Raw genomic sequence first — 22,841 nt, 5'->3', positions numbered from 1 at the left:
CACTCTTCAAGGGCAGCCCCATGTAGAGTGATTCATTTCATCCTCCACAGAGGACTTTAGCCTTAGCATCTGCTGTGGAAATGATGTCACTACGAATCATAGCGGTCCGCGGCTGGGATGGAGCAGGCAACTCTTGAGCAAAGTCAAGTCTTCTGAAATAGCTTTCTGATAGGGTGTTAAGTTTATGACACTCAGTTATCAGGTTCACTTCCACTTTCTTGCTCTGCAAGTGCTCTGCTATAGTGGTTGCCGTTGGGAAAAGCAGTAAGAGTGAGCGGGTGTCACTTCCTACAAGATAGGTGGAGACCACGTGGCAGTATCAGGAGAGATTGCAATGGATGTCCCTTTGCCCACTCTCGCCTCCAATGAGGTAAACATCCAATAAGTAGTTGCTTGCTCGCCAACACAGAAACCACCTATAGAATGGCTCCAGTGGTGGGATTCAAATAATTTAACAACCGGTTCTCTGCCCTAATGACCATCTGGGTAGGTGGGGCTCGGTGGTCATGTGACTTGGTGGGCGTGGCCAACTCAACGTCACTCAGGTCGATGGACGCTTCGCCTTAGCTGTTGCAATGGAATAAGGGTTAACCGGAGAGGCAGTTTCTGTAAACAGGGCAATAAAGATTAGGCTAGAAACAACACCAGAATGTTTCCTTCCTGCCTTCCTTACAGGATTAGCCCTGTAAAGTGGGAAAAAAAACGAAAGGAGATTTCTTCCAACAACCGGTTCTCTGAACTACTTAGAAAGTTACCAACCGGTTCTCCCCGAATAGGTGCGAACCGGCTGAATCCCACCACTGAATGTCTCCCTGAGGAAGCAGCTGTATAGCCATTGATAAGCATGGAACTTTTAGGAGTACTAAGAAACTTCAGGCACAGGCCTTTCTCCTTTATTCAAGGGGAGACGACCATTTGGAAGTCAGAACAACACATATTTCTGCACATTTGTGCTCCCTGGTTAATGATCTTCTGCTTGCTGGTTAATAATTGTATAGAGACGAGAACAAATTCTTGAGAAGAATGGGCAATCACGGCAAGCAGAACTTCAATTCTGCACTCTACCCAGTGATTCGCTTCTCCCCTAGGCACTTCCCCCCCAACCTCCTGCTGGACTCTTCCTATAGTTAAGCCTAGTTATTGGGGGGGGGGGACACCTAGGGAAGAAGTTTGAAAACTTTTTCCCACAGGTCGCTCTCCACAAACCTATCCACAAACCCAGGTGGAATTTCTTAGTCCCATATTTATTTTGTATATAATCAATCCATCTCCTCTTGAAATCCGGTTGCCTTTTGAAAAAGCATCTTTGGGCAACCATGACCTGGATGACTGAGAATCTCCATAGACTTTAAAAGGTGGGGGGGGAGCTGCAGGAGACCAAATGATAATTTAAGATAACCCACTTTTGCCGATCATGGCAGCAAAGATCAGGTTTCTACTTCTGCTAAACCATATGGTCCCCCTCGAGTCCAGACTCCAGTGAACTCAGTTCAGTCATATTTCTGCCTTCTGATATTTCCTAAGGCTCTACCCACACGGACACGCAGAGTTTATTATTGCCTCCAACCAGTGTTGGGTTTCAAAAATTGTTGGAACCTACTCTGTGGGTGTGGCCTCCTTTGTGGGAGTGGCTTGCCACCCATGTGACCGGATGGGAGTGGCTTGCCGCCCCTGTGACTGGAAATGAAATTATGAATTAGTACTTAGGTCGGTCCAAGTAGTTATTCAGAAACTCTGGCATTGAAGCATGCAAGTCTTAAAGCTGTCAAGTTACAAGATCCTTGCCAGTGGTGGGTTTCAAAAAAAATTTGGAAGCTGTTCTGTAGGTATGTGGCCTGCTTTCCGGGTCCACTGGTGGAACCTCTTCTAACTGGTTTGGTAGATTTGACGAACCGGTTCTACCGAATAGGTGCGAACTGGTAGGAGCCCACCTCTGCCTCCAACCCTAGAGGCTCCTTTTTAAAATGAATGTGGCATTTTCCAGGAAGTTAAATTCTATACCCTTGTAACCAGGTTTTCGGCTCACAAACAGCCTCAATTTTATGCTAGATGATTCGGAGTAATGAGGAAACTTTCAGACAGAACTGATGAGGCGGAAAAGCTCAGTTTAAATCCAGCCCACCAGTTGATTTTGGCTTCTTCCTTTTTCAGTCACCTTCTGGTGGGGTTTCAGCAGCGAGGAGGACAAGAGTGTGCTCGGTAGAAAGAGACGTGTTTGGTGCTTCGAGACAGATGTACGACCGTCAGAAAGGGATGGCGCAGTGGTTAAAATGCAGCACTGCAGGCTACTGCTAGATCAGCAGGTCAGCGGTTCAAATCTCACCGGCTCAGGGTTGACTCAGCCTTCCATCCTTCCGAGGTGGGTAAAATGAGGACCCAGATTGTTGGGGGCAATATGCTGACTCTCTGTAAACCGCTTAGAGAGGCCTGAAAGGCCTATGAAGCGGTATATAAGTCTACTGCTATTGCTATTGCTATTGCTATTTCGTCAGAATGGCACAAGGGAATTATAGAAACAGAAAGACAGAATCCTAGGGCTGGAAGGGGCCTTGGAGGCCTTCTTGTCCAGTCCCCTGCCTAAGGCAGGAGACCTTATTTAAATTCTTCTTATGTCCTCATTCCCGTGACCCGACGAAAGGGCGAACGACAAAACCGCGGCCGACTAAACCGCGTCGCTAAAACCGCGATGTCATCAACGTGTCGACAACAGCGCGGCGACAGAAAGCCAATTTAACTTGAGGTAAGGGTTAGGGTTAGGGTTAGCGTTAGCGTTACATTGAGGGTTAGGTTTAGGGTTAGGTTTAGGGTTAGGGGTTAGGTTTAGGGTTAGGTTTAGCGTTACGTTTAGGGTTAGGGTTAGGGTTACATTGAGGGTTAGGTTTAGGGTTAGGGTTAGGGTTAGCGTTACGTTTAGGGTTAGGGTTAGGGTTAAGGTTAGGTTTAGCATTACGGTTAGGGTTAGGGGTTAGGTTTAGGGTTAGGGTTAGGTTTAGTTTTACAGCACACTTCTGTCGCCGCGCTGTCGTCGGCGTGATTCAGCGCTCATTCGTCGGAGCGCTTTTGTCACCGCGGTTTAGTCGGGCGCAGTTTTGTCATTCGCCCTTTTGTCGGTGAACCCTCATTCCAGGGGGACATTCCATTTTTGCACTTCAATAAGTTACTCTTTTTTTTTCCTTTCCAAACTGGGTTGTACATTTTTTTGAAAGCTAAAGAGTTGTGTTTCAAAACACAAAAGCTGAGGCCAGCCACAGTCCTGATGAGGATGGTGTGTGTATGTGTGTGTGTGTCCGTGCCCCCCACCCCCCACCCCCGGTGTCCTTATGTTATTGAAAACCTTGAAAAAATTCCTTAGAAAGTGACCTGGTTGGTCTCCAAGGAAGCTGTATTTTTATTTATTTATCTTTTTAAGTAAAAAGTTCTGATATGAAAACACAGCCCAAACTGGATGTTCCAAGTTGACATGGAGCCTGAGAAAGCACAGAGAAAAGACGAGAAAGGCAGACTGGAGCAAAGGGAAAGAATTATTTTCACTGTTTGCTGCTACTGTAGTGATATCAGCATCCACTGACTTCAAGGAAGCTTTAACCTCTTCAAGGCAGCCCCTTTTTAATAATAATTACTAGCAAGTATAAAATGTTGTACAGATAAGGACAACTCCCGTGTTCTCCAACCAGCACACACACACCCCTTGCTAACCATACTTTTAAGTAAGGGAATGATGTTCCAAGCCATCATGGAGGCTGTGAGGCTGCTTTGAAGTACTCAAAGACCTTCAGATCTTTTTATCTTGTCATCCTTAGAACAATCTTGTTATCCCCATCATGCAGATAAGGCCGAGAGAAGAAATTGCCTGAGGTCACCTAATGAATTCCTGGCAGATATGAATTTTTAGTGAACTAGTTGTAGATTTGGGAGATCAAAGGTATCACTTCAGTTCACAACTGCAGAAGAACAAGCTATAAAAGTATGTGGCCACATTTGAAATGTGACTCTCTCTCTTTACAAGTGAAGCAGAAAAAAAAGAAGATGCTAGGAAAGTACCCATTTTTTTTCCCCTCCCATAGAATTAGCTGTGAAGAGGACCAGGTCTCTGAAATGAGAGAACTGCATACTATATAGCCTTATTTTTCAATATAGTTTTAATAATTAGGAATTATGTGGGAATTCTGGAAGCATTATTACCAGAGGTGGGTTCCTACTAGTTCGCACCAGTTCAGTAGAACCGGTTCGTCAAATCTACCGAACAGGTTAGAAGAGGTTCCACCAGTGGACCCGGAAAGCAGGCCACACCTACAGAAGAGGTTCCAAAAGTTTTTGAAACCCACCACTGACACACACACACAGACAGACTCACACACAGACAGACTCACACAGAGAGAGAAAGAGAAAGGAAGGAAGAAATAAAGAAAAAAGAAAAAAGAAAGAAAAAGTGAGAGAGATGAAAGAAAAAAAGGAAAAAGGGACAGAGAGACAAAAGGAAGGAAAGAGAGAGAGAGAATGAGAGAGAGAGGGAGGGAGGGAGAGACGCATGGCCGGCAAGCCACTCCCACCAGGTCACATAGCCAGCAAGCCACTCCCACAAAGGAGGCCACACCCACAGAGTAGGTTCGAAAAAATTTTGAAACCCACCACTGATTATAACAATATTGGATTGCAGTCTAATGGGATTCATTAGGAGAATACCCTTTTAATAGGTACACAAGAAATCTGAACAAGCAGTCTTTAGAAGAGAATGTCTGCAGAAATGAAATAAAGGAAGTTAACCAATTCTAGGAATATTTAGTCACAGCTTGAGGGGTGGGGGAAATCTGATTTGTCCCTAGGCAGAGTAGCTATTGTCTTGGTAACAACTTTGAATTAGGTGTTTGCAGATGAATTTCCTAGAAGACTATACTTGTTCACAAGAGATGGGGTGTAGACTTTCTATCTCAGACACCAAAATATATTTTATTGCTGCAAAAACTAGTCTTAAGTGTCAATGCTTCTTTAAGCATTGTCCCCAATATATATATAGCCCAGTTTTTGTAATAAACGTATTCACCATGCTGGTTCTCCTTGAATAGGAATTAGGAATGGAACCTTCATAAACAGCCCAGAGATAGAAAATGATACCAGTCTACCATAATGTCAGATGGAAATAGGCACACCAGTTTTAGATTTCATTCAGAAATAGGTCCTACGTGTGGTACGTATCCTGTCAAACTATTAGTATGTGCAAACGTTTATTTTAAAAAATTGGAAATTGTTCACCAATGGTTGCTTTAGAGAACACACACACACAAACACACACAAACACACACACACACACACACACACACAAGGCAACTGCTGCCATCCAGTATCTGAAATGTCAAGGACCACGTTGAATAAGGAGGACACGTTTTTAGCTATTACTGCTAACCTCTGTGATGGATAGTAGTTCTGTGTCCATTATCAAATAATAAAGCAGGAATTCCACATAATAATGTGTACCCTATGTTATAATATTGGTAGAAGTTGGTGAGGAATCTTTTTGATATACTCCATTGGTTCTAGAATTTTAATATTTGAAAAGAATATTATAACATTTCCATCCAGTTTCTTCATAGTTCACAATGGTATAAATGTCTTATTATTCCCAGGCGTGCATATCTATAGTCAGAGCCAGATAAGATAATGCCTTTGGGACAGATCTGGGTGAAAGGCAGAATTAAACTTTGTCTATAAAGTAGTAATAAGAGCTGAGGAGGCGCAGTGGTTAGAGTGCAGCACTGCAGGCCACTTCAGCTGACTGTTATCTGCAGTTCGGCGGTTCTAATCTCACCGGCTCAAGGTTGACTCAGCCTTCCATCCTTCCGAGGTGGGTGAAATGAGGACCCAGACTGTGGGGGCGATATGCTGACTCTGACTCTGTAAACCGCTTAGAGAGGGCTGAAAGCCCTATGAAGCGGTATATAAATCTAACTGCTATTGCTGTTGCTAGGTCAGTTTGAAAGTTTGGGTAATCTTTCCTATAAGCTGGAACACTGGGAAATTGCGGGTCTTTTCATCCATCGCGTTGTATCAATAATCCTCTTCTGACTTCATACAATTTTAACCTAGCATTCAATATATGCTAGAGCCAGGTTGTTGGGAAATATGGCCAGACCCTAAGGAGAAAATTTGCACCAAGGTTTGTCTAGGTGGACTGACATCGATGGCTACTAAGGAGCCGACTTGTTCAGGCCACTACTTCATCTGCAGAATTTGACAGAGATCTGGAAGGAGCAAGGGTTCCGGTTGCAGGCAATTTGGCAGACTGGCAGTGATAACAAGGTTGGATCGGTAGTGGTGGGCAGGAAGGGGCATTCAGAAGGTATCTCAGATAAGAATTGGATTGTCCTTCAGATGCTGACCCAGAGGTACTGGCAGCTAGCATAGCTCAGGTTAACTTGGGACAAAGCAGAGGTGGGTTCCTACCAGTTCGCACCTATTCGGTAGAACCGGTTCGTCAAATCTACCGAACCGGTTAGAAGAGGTTCCACCAGTGGACCCGGAAAGCCAGCCATACCTACAGAAGAGGTTCCAAAATTCTTTGAAACCCACCACTGCCCCACACACACACACAGACAGGCAGACAGACAGACTGACACAGAGAGAGAGAGAAAGAGAAAGAAAGGAAGAAATAAATAAAAAAAGAAAAAGGAAAGAAAAAGAGTGAGAGAGAGATGAAAGAAAAAAGGAACAAAGAGACAAAAGGAAGGAAAGAGAGAAAGAAAAAGAAAGAAAGAAAGAAAGAAAGAAAGAAAGAAAGAAAGAAAGAAAGAAAGAAAGAAAACACATGGCCGGTAAGCCACTCCCACCAGGTCACATGGCCGGCAAGCCACTCCCACAAAGGAGGCCACACCCACAGAGTAGGTTCCAAAAAAATTTGAAACCCACCACTGGGACAAAGGGAGTTCAAGTTGTAGGTAGGCAAAATCTGTTCCCGGAAAGGAATATCCTGGTTTTATCCTCTGCTGGAACTCCAGACTGCTTCTGTTTCTGCAACTGATCCCAACACAGTTTTATGAGCATCCTCCCTCCTCCCTCCACTGCTTTTCCTACTTTCAGTTCTTCATGAACCTTCTCCTCCTTCCCTGAACTCGGAAAACATCACAGGCTGAATCTTGCTCTCCTGGGTGTTGCTGTGACGGGGGGGGGGGGGGGGGCGGGGGGGGGGGCGGGGCAGGCAGGCTGCTGCCTGTTTTCAGAGACCAGGAGTAACACCCTGCCAAATAATGTCAAAAGGGTGTCACTCGTGGCTCAGAGCAAGTCCTCCTTTGTCATGCTGTTGAACTGTAGGAGATAGTTGCTTTGCAGCTGAAGGCTGTTTTCGTGCATTGCGCTAAGGCACAAATTGTGTCTATCGTGGTTTGTTGAGGAAGCTAGAATCTGTCTTGCAAAGAAGCAAAACACTCGTGGCTTGTTTTTTCTTACTTCCTTTTTAGCTGCTCTTTTTATGTACTTCTAGTGAGCCTATTAAAGGAGAGGGAACCCCCCAAACAAGCAAACCATGTCCCCCATCTGCTTTATTCTGAGCAGAAAACATTGTGCCTTATATTAATGTGTGAGAGCCTTCTCTGTGGCTGCTCCGACCCTCTGGAACGAACTCCCCGTGGAGATTCGAACCCTCACCACCCTCCAGGCCTTCCGCAAAGCCCTTAAAACCTGGCTGTTCCGGCAGGCCTGGGGCTAAAGAGCTTTTGCCCCCACTTCTCGAATGGTATGGTTGTTGTGTGTTTTTAAATTGTGTATTGTTTGTTTGTCTTTTTATCCCCTGTTTGTACCTCCTTTCCCTGACTGAGTTGTGAGCCGCCCTGAGTCCCCTTCGGGGGAAAAGGGCGGCATATAAATGAAATAAATCCTAATCCTGAATCCAATCAGTTCTTCAGACAGGGACCTTCCACCTGGTGTAACTGCCCGGACAGTCTCACTGTTTATTAAGGCTGCACCTGGGCAGTTGGCCAAGAGAGGCAATGGGAATATCTCAGGGCGCCAAGAGAAATGGATATTAATAGCTCCCTCTTAGTGCCAGGGAAGATCTACATGCATGGCAGGACTGGGGCACCATATAAGGTGAGCTTGGAGGGAGGAGGGAGATGATGGCAAGAGATGACCATTGTGGAAACCTGGAAAAAGTTATTGTGAGCTAGCAAACAAGACCTTCAAAAAAAGGAGGGAATGTAGGAGAGAAGGAAGGGGGGAAGGAAGGAGGAAAGGAAGGGGGAAAGGAAGGAGAGAAGGAGAAAAGGAAGGAGGGAAGGAAGGAGGGAAGGAAGGAGAGAAGGAGAAAAGAAAGGAGGGAAGGAAGGAAGGAGGGAAGGGGAAGGAGGGAGGGAAGGAAGGGGAGTAGGAGAGAAGAAACGAGGGAAGGAAAGAGGGAGGGAGGGAAGAAGTAGGACCGTTGTAAGATAAGATGGATCTATGGGATATTAAAAAAGCAATCTTCAAGTATATTGTCAACAGTAGGGAAAAATTGTTATAAATACATATTATTAATAACAGTTATGAGATCATATAATTGTGAATGTATATATGAAATTGATAAAATTAAAATAATAATAATAATAATTTTAAAAAAGACCTTCAAAAAAATTAGGAAAGGGCATAGGAGGAAAATTTGGATGCTTGGGAATATGTAGCTTCGTAGAAATACCACATCAAGTAAAATCGAAAGATTGAAAAGACGCATATTGGCATAACTGAAACACGGGAGATAAGCTTTTGTATGACCTCGAAGGATCTGGGGCTGTTATTAGCGTCGCTCCAGATAATCAACATGCCATCCCTGGAAACCCTACTGCTAGCTATTCCACCTCAATCAGCAGCTGGGCAAGGGGCTAGGCTCCATGGCTTTTCAATGAAGGAATATGCTCCGGAGCTCTCGAGAGGGTGTGGCAGGCCTCGTCTGTTAAATATTGTGATAAAACCATACATTTGGGAAACTGTCTCCCAAGTTCAAGTCTAGAGGTATTTCTTCATTACTGTTGCCCTGTGCTGATGCCAGCTGAACTCTAAGCTAATTTGGAAGAGATTCTATGCAGGTTGGGGCAATTCAGCAGCAACTTGCCAGGAATTCAGATTGGCCAGCTCGGCTGCTCTGCACACTCTCCCCCCCCCCAGACAATTCCCCTCTTGCTGTGCCCTCCCAGCTTCCCATGCCAGGAAAGCCCTTGCCAATCGCTTTTATTTTCCTTGGAGGGGGAGGGGGGAAAGCAAACAGAAGCTGCAAGAAATGCAAGAAAGAAAACTATTATTTTACCAAATTCCTGTATTAGGTGGGCTTTCTGATACTTTTTAACTTTGAAAATAGTTTTTCAAAAATTCATATAATTTAAACCGAAGCAAAAAGTTCGTTTTGAAAATGGGGGAAAGGAAGTTACCCTTATGAGAGTAGTGTGCAGATACAATAGCAATAGCAGTTAGACTTATATACCGCTTCATAGGGCTTTCAGCCCTCTCTAAGCGGTTTACAGAGTCAGCATATCGCCCCCAACAACAATCTGGGTCCTCATTTTACCCACCTCGGAAGGATGGAAGGCTGAGTCAACCTTGAGCCGGTGAGATTAGCAATAGCAATAGCAGTTAGACTTATATACCGCTTCATGGGGCTTTCAGCCCTCTCTAAGCGGTTTACAGAGTCGGCATATTGCCCCCAACAACAATCCGGGTCCTCATTTTACCCACCTCGGAAGGATGGAAGGCTGAGAGAGAAGGCTCTCCTCCGGGTAGTCGCCAGTCGACACTGGCCGGCGGATGGAGTTCGGAGGAGGCCTAATCTGTGGGATCTAATTGGTCTATTGGAGGTAATTGGCAGCAGGCGGTCTCTCAATGGCTTAGTACACAGTGTGAACCAGGACAGAGACTCTAAAACCACCATCCTTCCAGCAGCAAAATGTCCTCCTATCATTCTTATTTCTTTCCCTGTGGTTTCGGTTAGCTTCCCACCTACCTAATTTTGTTTTCGATGCATCCAACCACTCTTTTGTTCCTTTTTAAAAAAAAAAATAGCAATAGCAATAGCCGAGGTGGCGCAGTACTGCAGGCACTGTAGGGTGCAGTACTGCAGGCACACTTCAGCTGACTGCTAAAGCTGCAGTTCGGCAGTTCAAATCTCACCCGCTCAGGGTTGACTCAGCCTTCCATCCTTCCGAGGTGGGTAAAATGAGGACCCGGATTGTTGTTGGGGGCAATATGCTGACTCTGTAAACTGCTTAGAGAGGGCTGAAAGCCCTATGAAGCGGTATATAAGTCTAACTGCTATTGCTACTGCTATTGTGGGTGCAGGGGATGGGTCTTTGACTTTCTTTTGGGTGGGGAAAACCCGGAACCCTGAGACACATTTGATTTTAATGCAGTTTCCTAACAATACAATTACCAACTCTAAACAATTGTAGTTCTTCATCTGAGAGACGATGCTGAAACTGCCATCGCTAAAGATGAAGCAGGCATGTAATAGCATGGACATAGACCAGGAATCTTGTCTAAAAGATCCCTTAGGGAGGTAGTTAGGAAGGAACGACATTGTTAAGAGCCGAGGTGGCGCAGTGGTTAGGGTGCAGTACTGCAGGCCACTTCAGCTGACTGCTATCTGCAGTTCGGCGGTTCAAATCTCACCGGCTCATGGTTGACTCAGCCTTCCATCCTTCCGAGGTGGGCGAAATGAGGACCCAGACTGTGGGGGCGATATGCTGACTCTGTAAACCGCTTAGAGAGGGCTGAAAGCCCTATGAAGCAGTATATAAGTCTAACTGCTATTGCTAAAAAAAATGTGATTTGGAATTGTGGGTCGGCTTCTTGGTAATATTATGGCTCCACTCAGACAATACACATGATTAGATTACTAAATAAGGCCCTTTTCTTGGTTTGTACATACAATCCCTTAAATCGTGTTCAAGAGTCAGCGCTAATAGAAAGCTAATCAAGGAGAAAACAAATTGCAGCATGCTAGGCTTGTATCTGGCCTAAGTTAACCTGAACATAACCAGTGGGTGTTAATTAATGGGCATCAATTAGAGCTACTTTCTCCCACAAATGTTAAGCCATTCCTCAAACTCACTTTGTTTTTTGTTCAGCATTGAACTTGAAAGCAAAAAGATTTTGGCGAATGAGACAGAGATGCATTCACCACTTTGTTTAGTTATCTGCAAGTGAGGAAAACCATAGGAGGACCCAGAGAGACAAATTACAACTACAATGTGGTTGGTTTGATTTGGTCTTACATACCATGTAAATCCAGTCAACTTTCAACTTCAACTCTAATAAGTCACTGTGGTTAAACAAACCACAACTTCCATTTCATTCCCTCACTCTAATAATAATAGCCTGCCTTATTATGTACACTGAATTGCTGAGATGAAAAGTGCATTTGCATTTTATGATAGTGAGCCACAGACTTATTGCTCCCTTTTTTTCCAATGAAGCCCAGGGGAAAAAAAACATCAGAAGTTTTGCTTTTCTTAAACTATGGTTTTGCCTTATCATCTCATCCCAGATAAACTGTTGTTAGTCTTGAGCTGGGATTTGTTGAAATAAACCATGGTAAATAAAAATACCATGTAAATAAAATACCAAATTTAAAAAAAAACACAAATATAACAAAAAGGCAACAGTAAAAATGTTGGGTTTCTGTCGTGATGGACTCTTGTGACGAGCCGATTGACAGATGATGGAAGCAGTTAGCTTCCTCCCATAATTGGGGCTTACCAGGGGTTGTGACACTAAATATAAACCATGGTAAAATGTATACATTCAGAGTTCTCTCAGATTAATATCAGATGACATCTTAAGTAATAAATCAAAACTGTAATTTTTTAATTCCTTTGACTGATTGATTGATTGATTGATTTAATAAATTTATAGGCCGCCCAATCCCAAAGGACTCCGGGCGGCTTACAGAAAATAATTTTTTAAAAGTAAAGAGTTAAAAAACGGAGGAAAACAGATTTAAAAAACCACATCATGCACCCAGTCTAATCGGAGCTGGACCTCGGTCATGAGTTCAACAGCCCGGGGCCTGCCGGAATAGCCAGGTCTTAATAGCCTTTCAGAAGGCCATGAGAGTGGGTAGGGTCCGGATCTCTGGGGGTAGTTCATTCCATAGGGTCAGAGCGGCTACAGAGAAGGCCCTCCCCCGGGGAGCCGCCAGCCGACATTGTCTGGCTGACGGCACCCGGAGAAGGCCCACCCTGTGCGATCTTATCGGCCGTTGGGAGGTGTGCGGCAGAAGACGGTCTCGCAGATATCCGGGTCCTAGGCCATGTAGGCCTTGATGATGTTAGCTAGTTTGGTATTCTATGTTTTTTGTAGGGCTTTGCAACTGGATTCAGGGAGGGAAGAGAACTTAAGATGCAGAAGTGCTTGTCCTCAAATCTAATCCAGGTTTAGATAGTAGGTGGGTCTCAACAGAAGGAATAGGACAGAAATGAGCAAACTACAACGTAACATATAGAGAGAGACTTACTTTAACATTCCAAAGGAAAATCCTGCATGAGCAGGGAGTTGGACTAGAAGACCTCCAAGGTCCTTTCTTAGTCTGCTATGCTTATTCTGCATTCTAAAACTCTCATATGTATTATTTATTAGCAAAATGTCCATAATAATGGCTACAGGGGCTGCATACTTGGGAGGAAGATCCTGTGAGTTGCAAGAACATTGTTGGATGTATTTCCTATCCATGTAGACACTGTCTCGCTGTGTATTCCCCCCACCCACCCACCCACCCACCCATCCTATCCCACCGCAGGGCAGCATTTTGCATTTCTCAGGGCAACGAATACATGCTGGCTGTTCCTTTCTACCGGAGGAATTTAACCTAGACAGGGACTATATCTCTCTGCTTATTGGGGACCCCCGAGAACTAGGCCAATTTTGTATTTATAGGGATCCATGTCTTATTCTTGTCACAAGAAAGTATACTTTGATAAAAACGTAAGGACTAGAATTGGGTTCCACCACAAAATTGTGGAGGACAAAATCGCGCTCGACGAAAGCGCGCATTTGACGTCATCACAGCGCGACGAAAACATCGCGCTGTGATCGAAAAATGTAAAAATAAAGCTAAAACCTTCCCCTAACCCCCCCAAACCTAACCCTAAACCTAACCCTTAACCTAAGCCTAAATCTAACCCTAAACATAACCCTTAACCTAACGCTAAACCTAACGCTAACCCTTAACCTAACGCTAACGCTCTAAACCTGACCCTAACCCTTAACCTAACCCTAACCCTAACCCTAACCCTTACCTTTATGTGAATCGGCTTGCTTTAATTTTAATTTTATTTCAATTTTTAATTTTTTTCGTCGCGCTGTGATGACGTCACATGCGCGCTTTCGGCGAGCGCGATTTTTTCCTCCACGCTTTTGACGGGTCACGCTAGAATTGCCCACAATACATGACAGCTAATACTAATAACTCTGGAAGGCACCAAGCTGGGAAAGTACACATGTGTTATTTTCATTTTCCCTTTGTGAGGAGTCCTTGTTGCTATCAGCGCTTAATTGTTTTCTTGCAGATGTTTAATTACTAAGCTAGATAGCATCATCACTCCTAGTAAGTTAACAGTAAGTGGCCTGACCAGTGATGGGATTCAAATAATTTAACAACCGGTTCTCTGCCCTAATGATAACCTGGGTAGGTGGGGCTCAGTGGTCATGTGACTGGGTGGGCGTGGCCAACTCAATGTCACTCACATCGATGGGCGCTTCGCCTTAGCGGTTCCAATGTAATCAGGGTTAACTGGAGAGGCAGTTTCTGTAAGCAGGGCAATAAAGATCAGGCTAGAAACAACACCAGAATGTTTCCTTCCTGCCTTCCTTACAGGATTAGCCCTGTAAAGTGGGGAAAAAACAAAAGATTTCTTCCAACAACCGGTTCTCCAAACTGCTTAGAAAGTTAACAACCGGTTCTCCCGAATTGGTGCGAACCGGCTGAATCCCACCACTGGGCCTGACCAAAGAACCCTACAAGACAACTCCCGTCCTCACTGAGAGGGCAAGGCACTAGAATTTAAATTGAGGGCAAACCCCACACCTTATTAGCCTTGATGATGTTAGCTAGTTTGGTATTCTATGTTTACAGCATTGTTTTCTATACGTTGCTTTGTGGTGTTTGTATGATATGATTAGAGATTATTAACATTGTATTATTTACTGGTTCCACCACAAAACCGCGCCCGACTGAACCGCGTCGCTGACGTCATCAACAGGGCGACAACAGTGCGGAGACAGAAGCACGCTGTAAACCCTAAACCTAAAATTAACCCCTAAACCTAAACCTAACCCCCCTAAACCTAATCCTAAACTTAACTCTAAACCTAACCCTTAACCTAACCCTAAACCTAACCCTTAACCTAACCCTAAACCTAATCCTAACCCTTAATCTAACCCTAAACCTAACCCTAACCCTTAACCTAACCCTAAACCTAACCCTAACCCTTAACCTAACCCTAAACCTAACGCTAAAGCTAACCCTAAACCTAACCCTTACCTTAAGTTGAATCGGCTTGCTTTCAAAACGCTATTTAAAGCACCCTTTTTTCTCCGCGCTGGCTGTTGTCGCCCTGTTGATGACGTCAGCGACACGGTTTAATCGGGCGCGGTTTAGTCGAGCGCGGAAATACATATCAATGTTAATTATCATTAAGGATTCAATATTACAAGCATAAAATTATTATTTTTCCCCATCCAAATGCAAAAATAACACTAAAGAACTGCAACTCATATTAAATTATCACATAGATGCTAATGGTTTCAGCCTTAAGCTAATTACTTAATATTAAAATCTCCATTGAATCGTACCTCTGTGTTGTGTGTGTGTGTGTGCTTATTATGCTGATAAAAGAAAAAAAAAGATAAAAGCAAGTTTAAAATTAAAATACTTAATAAGTAACAAAGAAAGGGAAAAATAAAATAAAAAATTGTCCTCTTTCTGTAGTCTCCGTCCCATTCTTCATCTGCGAATTCGGCCTCGTTTCTCCAGTGCACCGTGGCTTCTTCTGCAATGACAGTAGCATCAGCTACCCCCTGAAGCATCCTGAGACCATCAACGACACAGTCCTCATTTCGGCAGGCATCCTGATCGCCTTCCTAGCAGTGAGTCAGGAGGGAGGCAAGGGGGAAGGAATGCTAGGCTCATGACTACGGAATCCCCATAGCAGTGGTGGGATTCAGCCGGTTCGCACCTATTCGGGAGAACCGGTTGGTAACTTTCTAAGCAGTTCGGAGAACCGGTTGTTGGAAGAAATCTCCTTTGGTTTTTTCCCCACTTTACAGGGCCAATCCTGTAAGGAAGGCAGGAAGGGAACATCCTGGTGTTGTTTCTAGCCTCATCTTTATTGCCCTGCTTACAGAAACCGCCTCTCCGGTTAACCCTTATTACATTGTCACAGCTAAGAAAAAGCGCCCATCGATGTGAGTGACATTGAGTTGCCCACGCCCACAGAGTCACATGACCACCAAGGTCCTCCTACCCAGATGGTCATTAGGGCAGAGAACCAAGGAGCCAAGGTGGCGCAGTGGGTAGAGTGCAGTACTGCAGGCCATTTCAGCTGACTGCTATCTGCAGTTCGGCGGTTCAAATCTCACTGGCTCAAGGTTGACTCAGCCTTCCATCCTTCCGAGGTGGATAAAATGAGGACCCGGATTGTTGTTGGGGGCGATATGCTGACTCTGTAAACCGCTTAGAGAGGGCTGAAAGCCCTATGAAGCGGTATATAAGTCTAACTGCTATTGCTATTGCTATCCGGTTGTTAAATTATTTGAATCCCACCACTGCCCCATAGCCTAATGATCAAAGAATGAACTGTGTAATTGGACACGTTTCCTTCACCAAGGCCTAAGCATAAAGGCATCTGGAGGTTTTCAAGAAAGATTGGACAGACATATGTCTGGAAGAGTATAGGGTCTCCTGCTTGAGCAAGAGGTTGGACTGAAAGATGTCCAAGGTCCCTCCCAAACCTTTTATTCTATGTTCTCTGATCTAAGGGTCTTTATACCAACGCTCCCTACTTTTTTCATCAAGGATGGGTCCCCCTTTTCCTCTTTCCCACATTATTTAAGAAACATTTATCCTATCGCTACTCCCAAATTATTTCAGAATTGCTTATAGACCAACCTTCTCTATTCTTTCTTGCAGATCACTGTAGGCGAAATCTTCCACGTGCACCATCTGCCCCACAGATCACGCTCCACAATCTCCAATCCTTACGTGGCTGCCCTCTATAAAGAAATTGGGGCCTTCCTTTTTGGCTGCTGCGTGGGCCAGTCCCTCACTAACATGGCGAAAATTGCCGTAGGTCGCCTCCGCCCACATTTTCTGGCTGTCTGCCAACCGAATTTCACGCACCTCGTCTGCTCTGCTGGATACCTGGAGGACTATGTATGCACTGGTAGCCGCTCTAAGGAACAGGAGGCCAGGTATGTATTATGACAGCCTCTCGATGCCCAGCCCCGCGATTGGCACATTGACAACGATTCACGGGAAAGTGACGGTGTGTAGATATTTTTTATTCCTGTTATTTCGGTTCCACCACAAAACCGCGCTCGACGAAACCGCGTAGCTGACGTCATCAACAGGGCGACAACAGCGCGGAGACAGAAGCACGCTGTCAAAGCTAAACCTAAAATTAACCCCTAAACCTAACCCCCTAAACCTAATCCTAAACCTAACCCTAATCCTAAACCTAACCCTAACCCTAACCCTAAACCTAACCCTAAACCTAACCCTAAACCTAACCCTAAACCTAACCCTAAACCTAACCCTAAACCTAACCCTAAACCTAACCCTAAACCTAACCCTAACCCTAAACCTAACCCTAAACCTAACCCTAAACCTAACCCTAAACCTAACCCTAAACCTAACCCTAAACCTAACCCTAAACCTAACCCTAAACCTAACCCTTACCTTAAGTTGAATCGGCTTGCTTTCAAAGCGCTATTTAAAGCGCCCTTCTTTCTCCGCGCTCGCTGTTGTCGCCCTGTTGATGACGTCAGCGACACGGTTTAATCGGGCGCGGCTTAGTCGAGCGTAGTTTTGTCGTGCCACGGTTATTTCACATGCATTGTAGCCGAATTGCTTATGAAAAAGGGCTGAATCTTTGTTTCCTTCTGATGCTGCATGCAGCAACTTGCCTTGTTCTGGTGGCCTCCAACTAAGTTAGTTTACAACCCAGGCAGTGGGACCGGCTAGCCAGAAAAGATAAGAATTGTGTAAGTCTAGCTCAAAGGTGTGTAAAGTGTGAGCAACTTGCAGGTCCGAAGTACCTTTTAAGTAAGCCCCGGAGCCACCAAAAAGTTCCCCGAGGGAAACAAGAATACCTATTAATGTGTGCAATGGTATGAACTGCAGTCTCAAAAGCTTCTAAAAAGCATGGCTATCGGCTACACAAATGTGTCCATGCTTGATCTGCACTCTGAAGGAGAACAAATAGGCTCCAACTTCCAAAGAGCCGAGGTGGCGCAGTGGTTAAATGCAGCACTGCAGGCTACCTCAGTTGACTGCAGTTCAGCAGTTCGGCTGTTCAAATCCCACCAGGCTCAAGGTTGACTCAGCCTTCCATCCTTCCGAGGTGGGTAAAATGAGGACCCGGATTGTTGTTGGGGGCAATATGCTGACTCTGTAAACCGCTTAGAGAGGGCTGAAAGCCCTATGAAGCGGTATATAAGTCTAACTATTGCTATTGCTACTATTGCAAAGAGATGCCAAGAAGTCATCTAACTGTAGGCATCAGTGCTGGGTATGAACCTAAATTCAACTTACTCGCTTCTGCCACTCAGGTTGCAGGTTCATCTCTCAAGTTGGAGTAGGTAGCTTTTATCATTTTATCAGAGACCATAAGAGGGAAATCTCAAAATTGAGAAAGTGAAGCCGATATATTAGGGTACATAGCAATAGCAATAGCAGTTAGACTTATATACCGCTTCATAGGGCTTTCAGCCCTCTCTAAAGCGGTTTACAGAGTCAGCATATCACCCCCACAGTCTGGGTCCTCATTTTACCCACCTCGGAAGGATGGAAGGCTGAGTCAACCCTGAGCCGGTGAGATTTGAACTGCAGAACTGCAGTCAGCTGAAGTAGCCTGCAGTGCTGCATTTAACCACTGCACCACCTCGGCTCTTTACATCTAAACCAAAGAAAGAAAACAATTTGGGTGTAATAAATAGGAGTTGTTTTTTTAAAAAAAAAAAGCTTGCTCACAAGGAACATTAGAAGTGAAATATCAGAGAGGCACCCACTTTCTTGCCCCAATGGCAAGTTTTGTTCAATCAGACTACTGAATTGAATGGGCAATCCCAAGGAGTGGCGAAATGTTTGCCCGTGCCCATGGAGAAGGATGCAAGTGGTATATCCCTTGCAAGAGACACAAATCCAAGGGAATAGATAGAAAAAAACCTTGGATTTCCCATTCTGCCATACTCACCCCTACATGCTCCTCCCATGGCATGGGATGGCAATTCTTATGCCATCCAAAGCTTGCATTATCTTTGGGGGGTAGGAAATCTCTTTTTTCCCCTTTGTTTTACCATTATACATTTCTCCTGACATTCAGCCGACTCCTCTGTCATTTCCATTCATCTCTTCTGGTTCTTTCTGACGAAACACACTCCAGCAAATGTGTTTCATGTAAGATCTGGAGAGTATCTGGACTGAGGAGATACAGGTTGGAACTATCAGGTGCTCCTTCGTTTAATAATCAGGAAAGAAACCACTCAACTCCATGCTTAGAATTAAGTGTGCTTTTACTAATTACAAACGATGAGTAGCAAAGCAAAGCTGAGTCTGAGTAAATTGGCGCGGAAGCAATGGATATCATGTACAGTTCAATCCCCTCCCCTTGGCACCCCATTTCATAGTCCAATAATATTTCACCCAACCGTCAGGTGGGAGATGTCTTCAAAAAGCATCATCAGGGTGGAATAATAGCAATAGCAATAGCAGTTAGACTTATATACCGCTTCATAGGGCTTTCATCCCTCTCTAAGCGGTTTACAGAGTCAGCATATCGCCCCCAACAACAATCCGGGTCCTCATTTTACCCCCCTCGGAAGGATGGAAGGCTGAGTCAACCCTGAGCCGGTGAGATTTGAACCGCTGAACTAGCAGTCAGCTGAAATGGCCTGCAGTACTGTACTCTACCCACTGCGCCACCACGGCTCTATAATGCTGGACGGTTAGCCTTGGCGGGAAACTCCCCTCTTCCACATGCGCGGATAGATAGTCAGGGCAGCTCCTAATAACAATCCTCCAGCACATAATGATTCCCCTCCCAAATACCATGCCTCCCCCCTCCCCGTTTCAATGGCAGCCGAAAAGCAGCAGCGAAGCAGAGGCTGACATCAACGGGATGAGCAGTTAACCCAGCCAGAACTAGAGGGAATGGTGGGGAGGTTTGTGCAGTTCAGTCTGTCGTTATCCCAGCCTCAAAAGGAGGAATGGGATCAGATTTCATTTTAGAACGAACGAAAACACACGCAGAAGCTTTTTTCCGCCTGCAGCTTACCTATCTCCCAACTTTCCTGTTCTATCCCTATCTGGCTTTATCTTTGATTTGAATAGGTCTACTGTCAGCTTAATCATGATGGTAGTCGAGGAGACAGAATGCTTTTAAAAAAAACAAACAGGAAGGACTGATAAATAAAATAGACCGAGGGAGGCTTCTGTTAGAGAACAATGCATTTATTGTATTGCAGTCTTTATTATTAGCTTGACCCAAAAGCTACAGTCAAAACTGACCTCAGCCTTCACTGGGTATCAAACCTTTCAAGGCTGACAAACTCAAGAATCCCTTGGATTTCTGGGGGGGGAAACTTTATTGCTAGAGGGGTAATGTATCAAATTCTCAGAGGTCTATCAAATCCCTTCTCTAGATCAGTGTTTTTCAAAAAATTTTGTGCAAAGGCACACTTTTTTCATGAAAAAAATCACGAGGCACACCACCATTAGAAAATGTTAAAAAAAATTAACTCTGTGCCTATATTGACTATATATAAAGTAATTCTCCCACGGCACACCTTACACTATGTCACGGCACACTAGTGTGCCACGGCACAGTGGTTGAAAAACACTGCTCTAGATCAACTTAAACCCAGCGTAATTAAGATGGAATTACTCTGAGGATCTCCTTCTCATATTTCCCCCTTTCTCTGCATGTTCCCAGGGACTGTTAGACATTCCAACACACTAAAGCTATCCTATCTGGACTCCAGAAATCTGGATAGCCACTAGATGGCAGCCAAGGGAGCTTTCTGAAGTCTTTGTTGTGTTATCAAATAATCTTTTTTTTCTGTACAATCAAATTAATCTGTTCTCCAAGCTTTCAGCCCGATGAAAATTTATGGGCATGTAAGTCTCCCTAAAATAATGGATTTTAATGAAATAGTTAACTACGTTGAGTCCTGGGGTACTTATGATTAATGTTGGTGGGATTGGAGCCTTTCAGGATAGCCATCAAAACCATGAAAAGGATATCAGAAGAAAATGGTTTAGTGTAGTCAGAGTAAGGTTATGTAATGATCAAATGTCATTTGTGGCTGGAGCCAGTATGCCAAACTAAGCAGTGCATATTATCTTCAGAGAAATATCTTATTTTCTCTTCCAGAAAATCCTTTTACTCTGGCCATGCCTCCTTTGCCATGTATACCACGATGTACTTAGTGGTAAGTTCCCCTCTTCAGGTTCATAGACGTGGTGTTTGGGAAGAGGGCAGATCATCGGCACACTGCATGAACCACAGGGACAGTGGTGGGTTTCAAAAATTGTTCGAACCTACTCTGTGGGTGTGGCCTGCTTTGTGGGAGTGGCTTGCCACCCCATGTGACCAGGTGGGAGTGGCTTGCCGCCCATGTGACCGGATATGAAGATGCCGAGGACACTTGTCAGAACCACCTTGAATTACCCCTCACACAGCACTGGCATGCATAAGAATAGGATGTAAACTTGTTTTTTAAAAGGCATCTTTGGTTTGCGTTAAAACAACTTCAACACACGCAATGTTCTGATTGCACCACAAACGCAGTAGTCATCCTTACCTTTCACAGAGGCACTGAGTTTTATAAATAGGAGCATGATAGTGTAGAATAATCCTATCCAAGGACCAGGGGTGGGTTTCAAAAAATGTTCGAACCTACTCTGTGGGTGTGGCCTCCTTTGTGGGAGTGGCTTGCCACCCATGTGACCGGATGGGAGTGGCTTGCCGCCCATGTGACCGGATATGAAGATGCCGACGACACTTGTCAGAACCACCTTAAATTACCCCACACACAGCACTGGCATGCATAAGAATAGGATGTAAACTTGTTTTTCAAAAGGCATCTTTGGCTTGCGTTAAAACAACTTCAACACACGCAATGTTCTGATTGCACCACAAACGCAGTCGTCATCCTTACCTTTCACAGAGGCCCTGAGTTTTATAAATATGAACATGATAGTGTAGAATAATCATATCCAAGGACCAGTGGTGGGTTTCAAAAAATGTTTGGAAGCTCTTCTGTAGGTGTGGCCTGCTTTCCGGGTCCACTGGTGGAACCTCTTCTAACCGGTTCGGTAGATTTGATGAACCGGTTCTACCAAATAGGTGCGAACTGGTAGGAACCCACCTCTGCACCACAAAGTAGGTTCCAAAAAATTTTGAAACCCACCACTGACACACACACACACACACACACACAGACTCACACAGAGAGAGAAAGAGAAAGGAAGAAAGAAATAAATAAAAGAAAAAAGAAAGAAAAAGTGAGAGAGAGATGAAAGAAAAAAAGGAGAAAGGGACAGAAAGACAAAAGGAAGGGGAGAGAGAGAGAGAGAGAGAGAGAGAACACATGGCCGGCAAGCCACTCCCACCAGGTCACATGGCCGGCAAGCCACTCCTACAAAGGAGGCCACACCCACAAAGTAGGTTCAAAAAAATTTTGAAACCCACCACACACACACACACACAGACTCACACAGAGAGAGAAAGAGAAAGGAAGGAAGGGAGAAAGAAAGAAAGAAAGAAAGAAAGAAAGAAAGAAAGAAAGAAAGAAAGAAAGAAAGAAAGAAGAAAGAAAAAGTGAGAGAGATGAAAGAAAAAAAGGAAAAAGGGATAGAGAGACAAAAGGAAGGGGGGAGAGAGAGAGAGAGAGAGCACATGGCCGGCAAGCCACTCCCACCAGGTCACATGGCTGGCAAGCCACTCCCACAAAGGAGGCCACACCCACAAAGTAGGTTCGAAAAATTTTTGAAACCCACCACTGCATCAATTGGTTAATCTATTGTGCTAAGCAAGAAAGCTCCATTTATTAGCGTTTCCATGCTGAATCTATCCAGCCCCTTCTTTTAATCCTCCAATTTCTCTGGAGTATTGCTCTTGAGATTCCTGGATCATTGTCATTGCTTCTGCCAGAGTTGCAGATTTAAACAGATTGGGGGGGGGGGGGAAACTCTCTGTGAGCTACTCTTTGCTTTATACTCTGTTTCCGCTGCTTGTTCCCCAGTTCTACCTGCAGGCCCGATTCACCTGGCGTGGCGCTCGCCTGCTACGCCCACTGGTCCAGTTTGTGTTACTGATGATAGCCCTGTACACGGGCCTGACTCGCATTTCAGACTATCGGCACCACCCATCTGATGTGATTGTGGGACTGCTACAGGGAGCACTTGTAGCCTATTGGGTGGTAAGTTACAACCTGTGTTTGTCACTCTGCCTGACCCTCTTTTGCCTCTCGAGAGTGAGAAGGAATTAGTTGATTAATATGTGACTTCAGTACCTGGGAAAAATCCTAGAAAATATAATCAAGCAGCAGATTTGCAACAGTGGTGGGATTCAGCCGGTTCGCACCTATTCGGGAGAATCGGTTGGTAACTTTCT

General features: G+C 44.6%; 1 protein-coding gene across 1 annotated transcript in view; it reads left to right on the top strand.

The window, feature by feature from the left end:
* Nucleotides 1–22,841, top strand: part of LOC148048407 (phospholipid phosphatase 3-like) — a 36,754-nt gene that overhangs the window by 2,801 nt on the left and 11,112 nt on the right. Inside the window, exons 2-5 of the mRNA XM_087711001.1 lie at nucleotides 14,936–15,093; nucleotides 16,136–16,416; nucleotides 20,598–20,655; nucleotides 22,471–22,647. Coding sequence (XP_087567127.1) covers nucleotides 14,936–15,093; nucleotides 16,136–16,416; nucleotides 20,598–20,655; nucleotides 22,471–22,647 — 674 coding nt within the window. The remainder of the gene's footprint in view (nucleotides 1–14,935; nucleotides 15,094–16,135; nucleotides 16,417–20,597; nucleotides 20,656–22,470; nucleotides 22,648–22,841) is intronic.

The sequence above is a fragment of the Thamnophis sirtalis genome, unplaced genomic scaffold, assembly GCF_051295495.1.
Source record: "Thamnophis sirtalis isolate CommonGarterSnake01/CBP01778 unplaced genomic scaffold, rThaSir2_p1.2 scaffold_3, whole genome shotgun sequence".
Taxonomy (NCBI): domain Eukaryota; kingdom Metazoa; phylum Chordata; class Lepidosauria; order Squamata; family Natricidae; genus Thamnophis; species Thamnophis sirtalis.
Note: the sequence above shows the minus strand (reverse complement) of the source record. Positions and strands in the feature narration are given on the sequence as shown.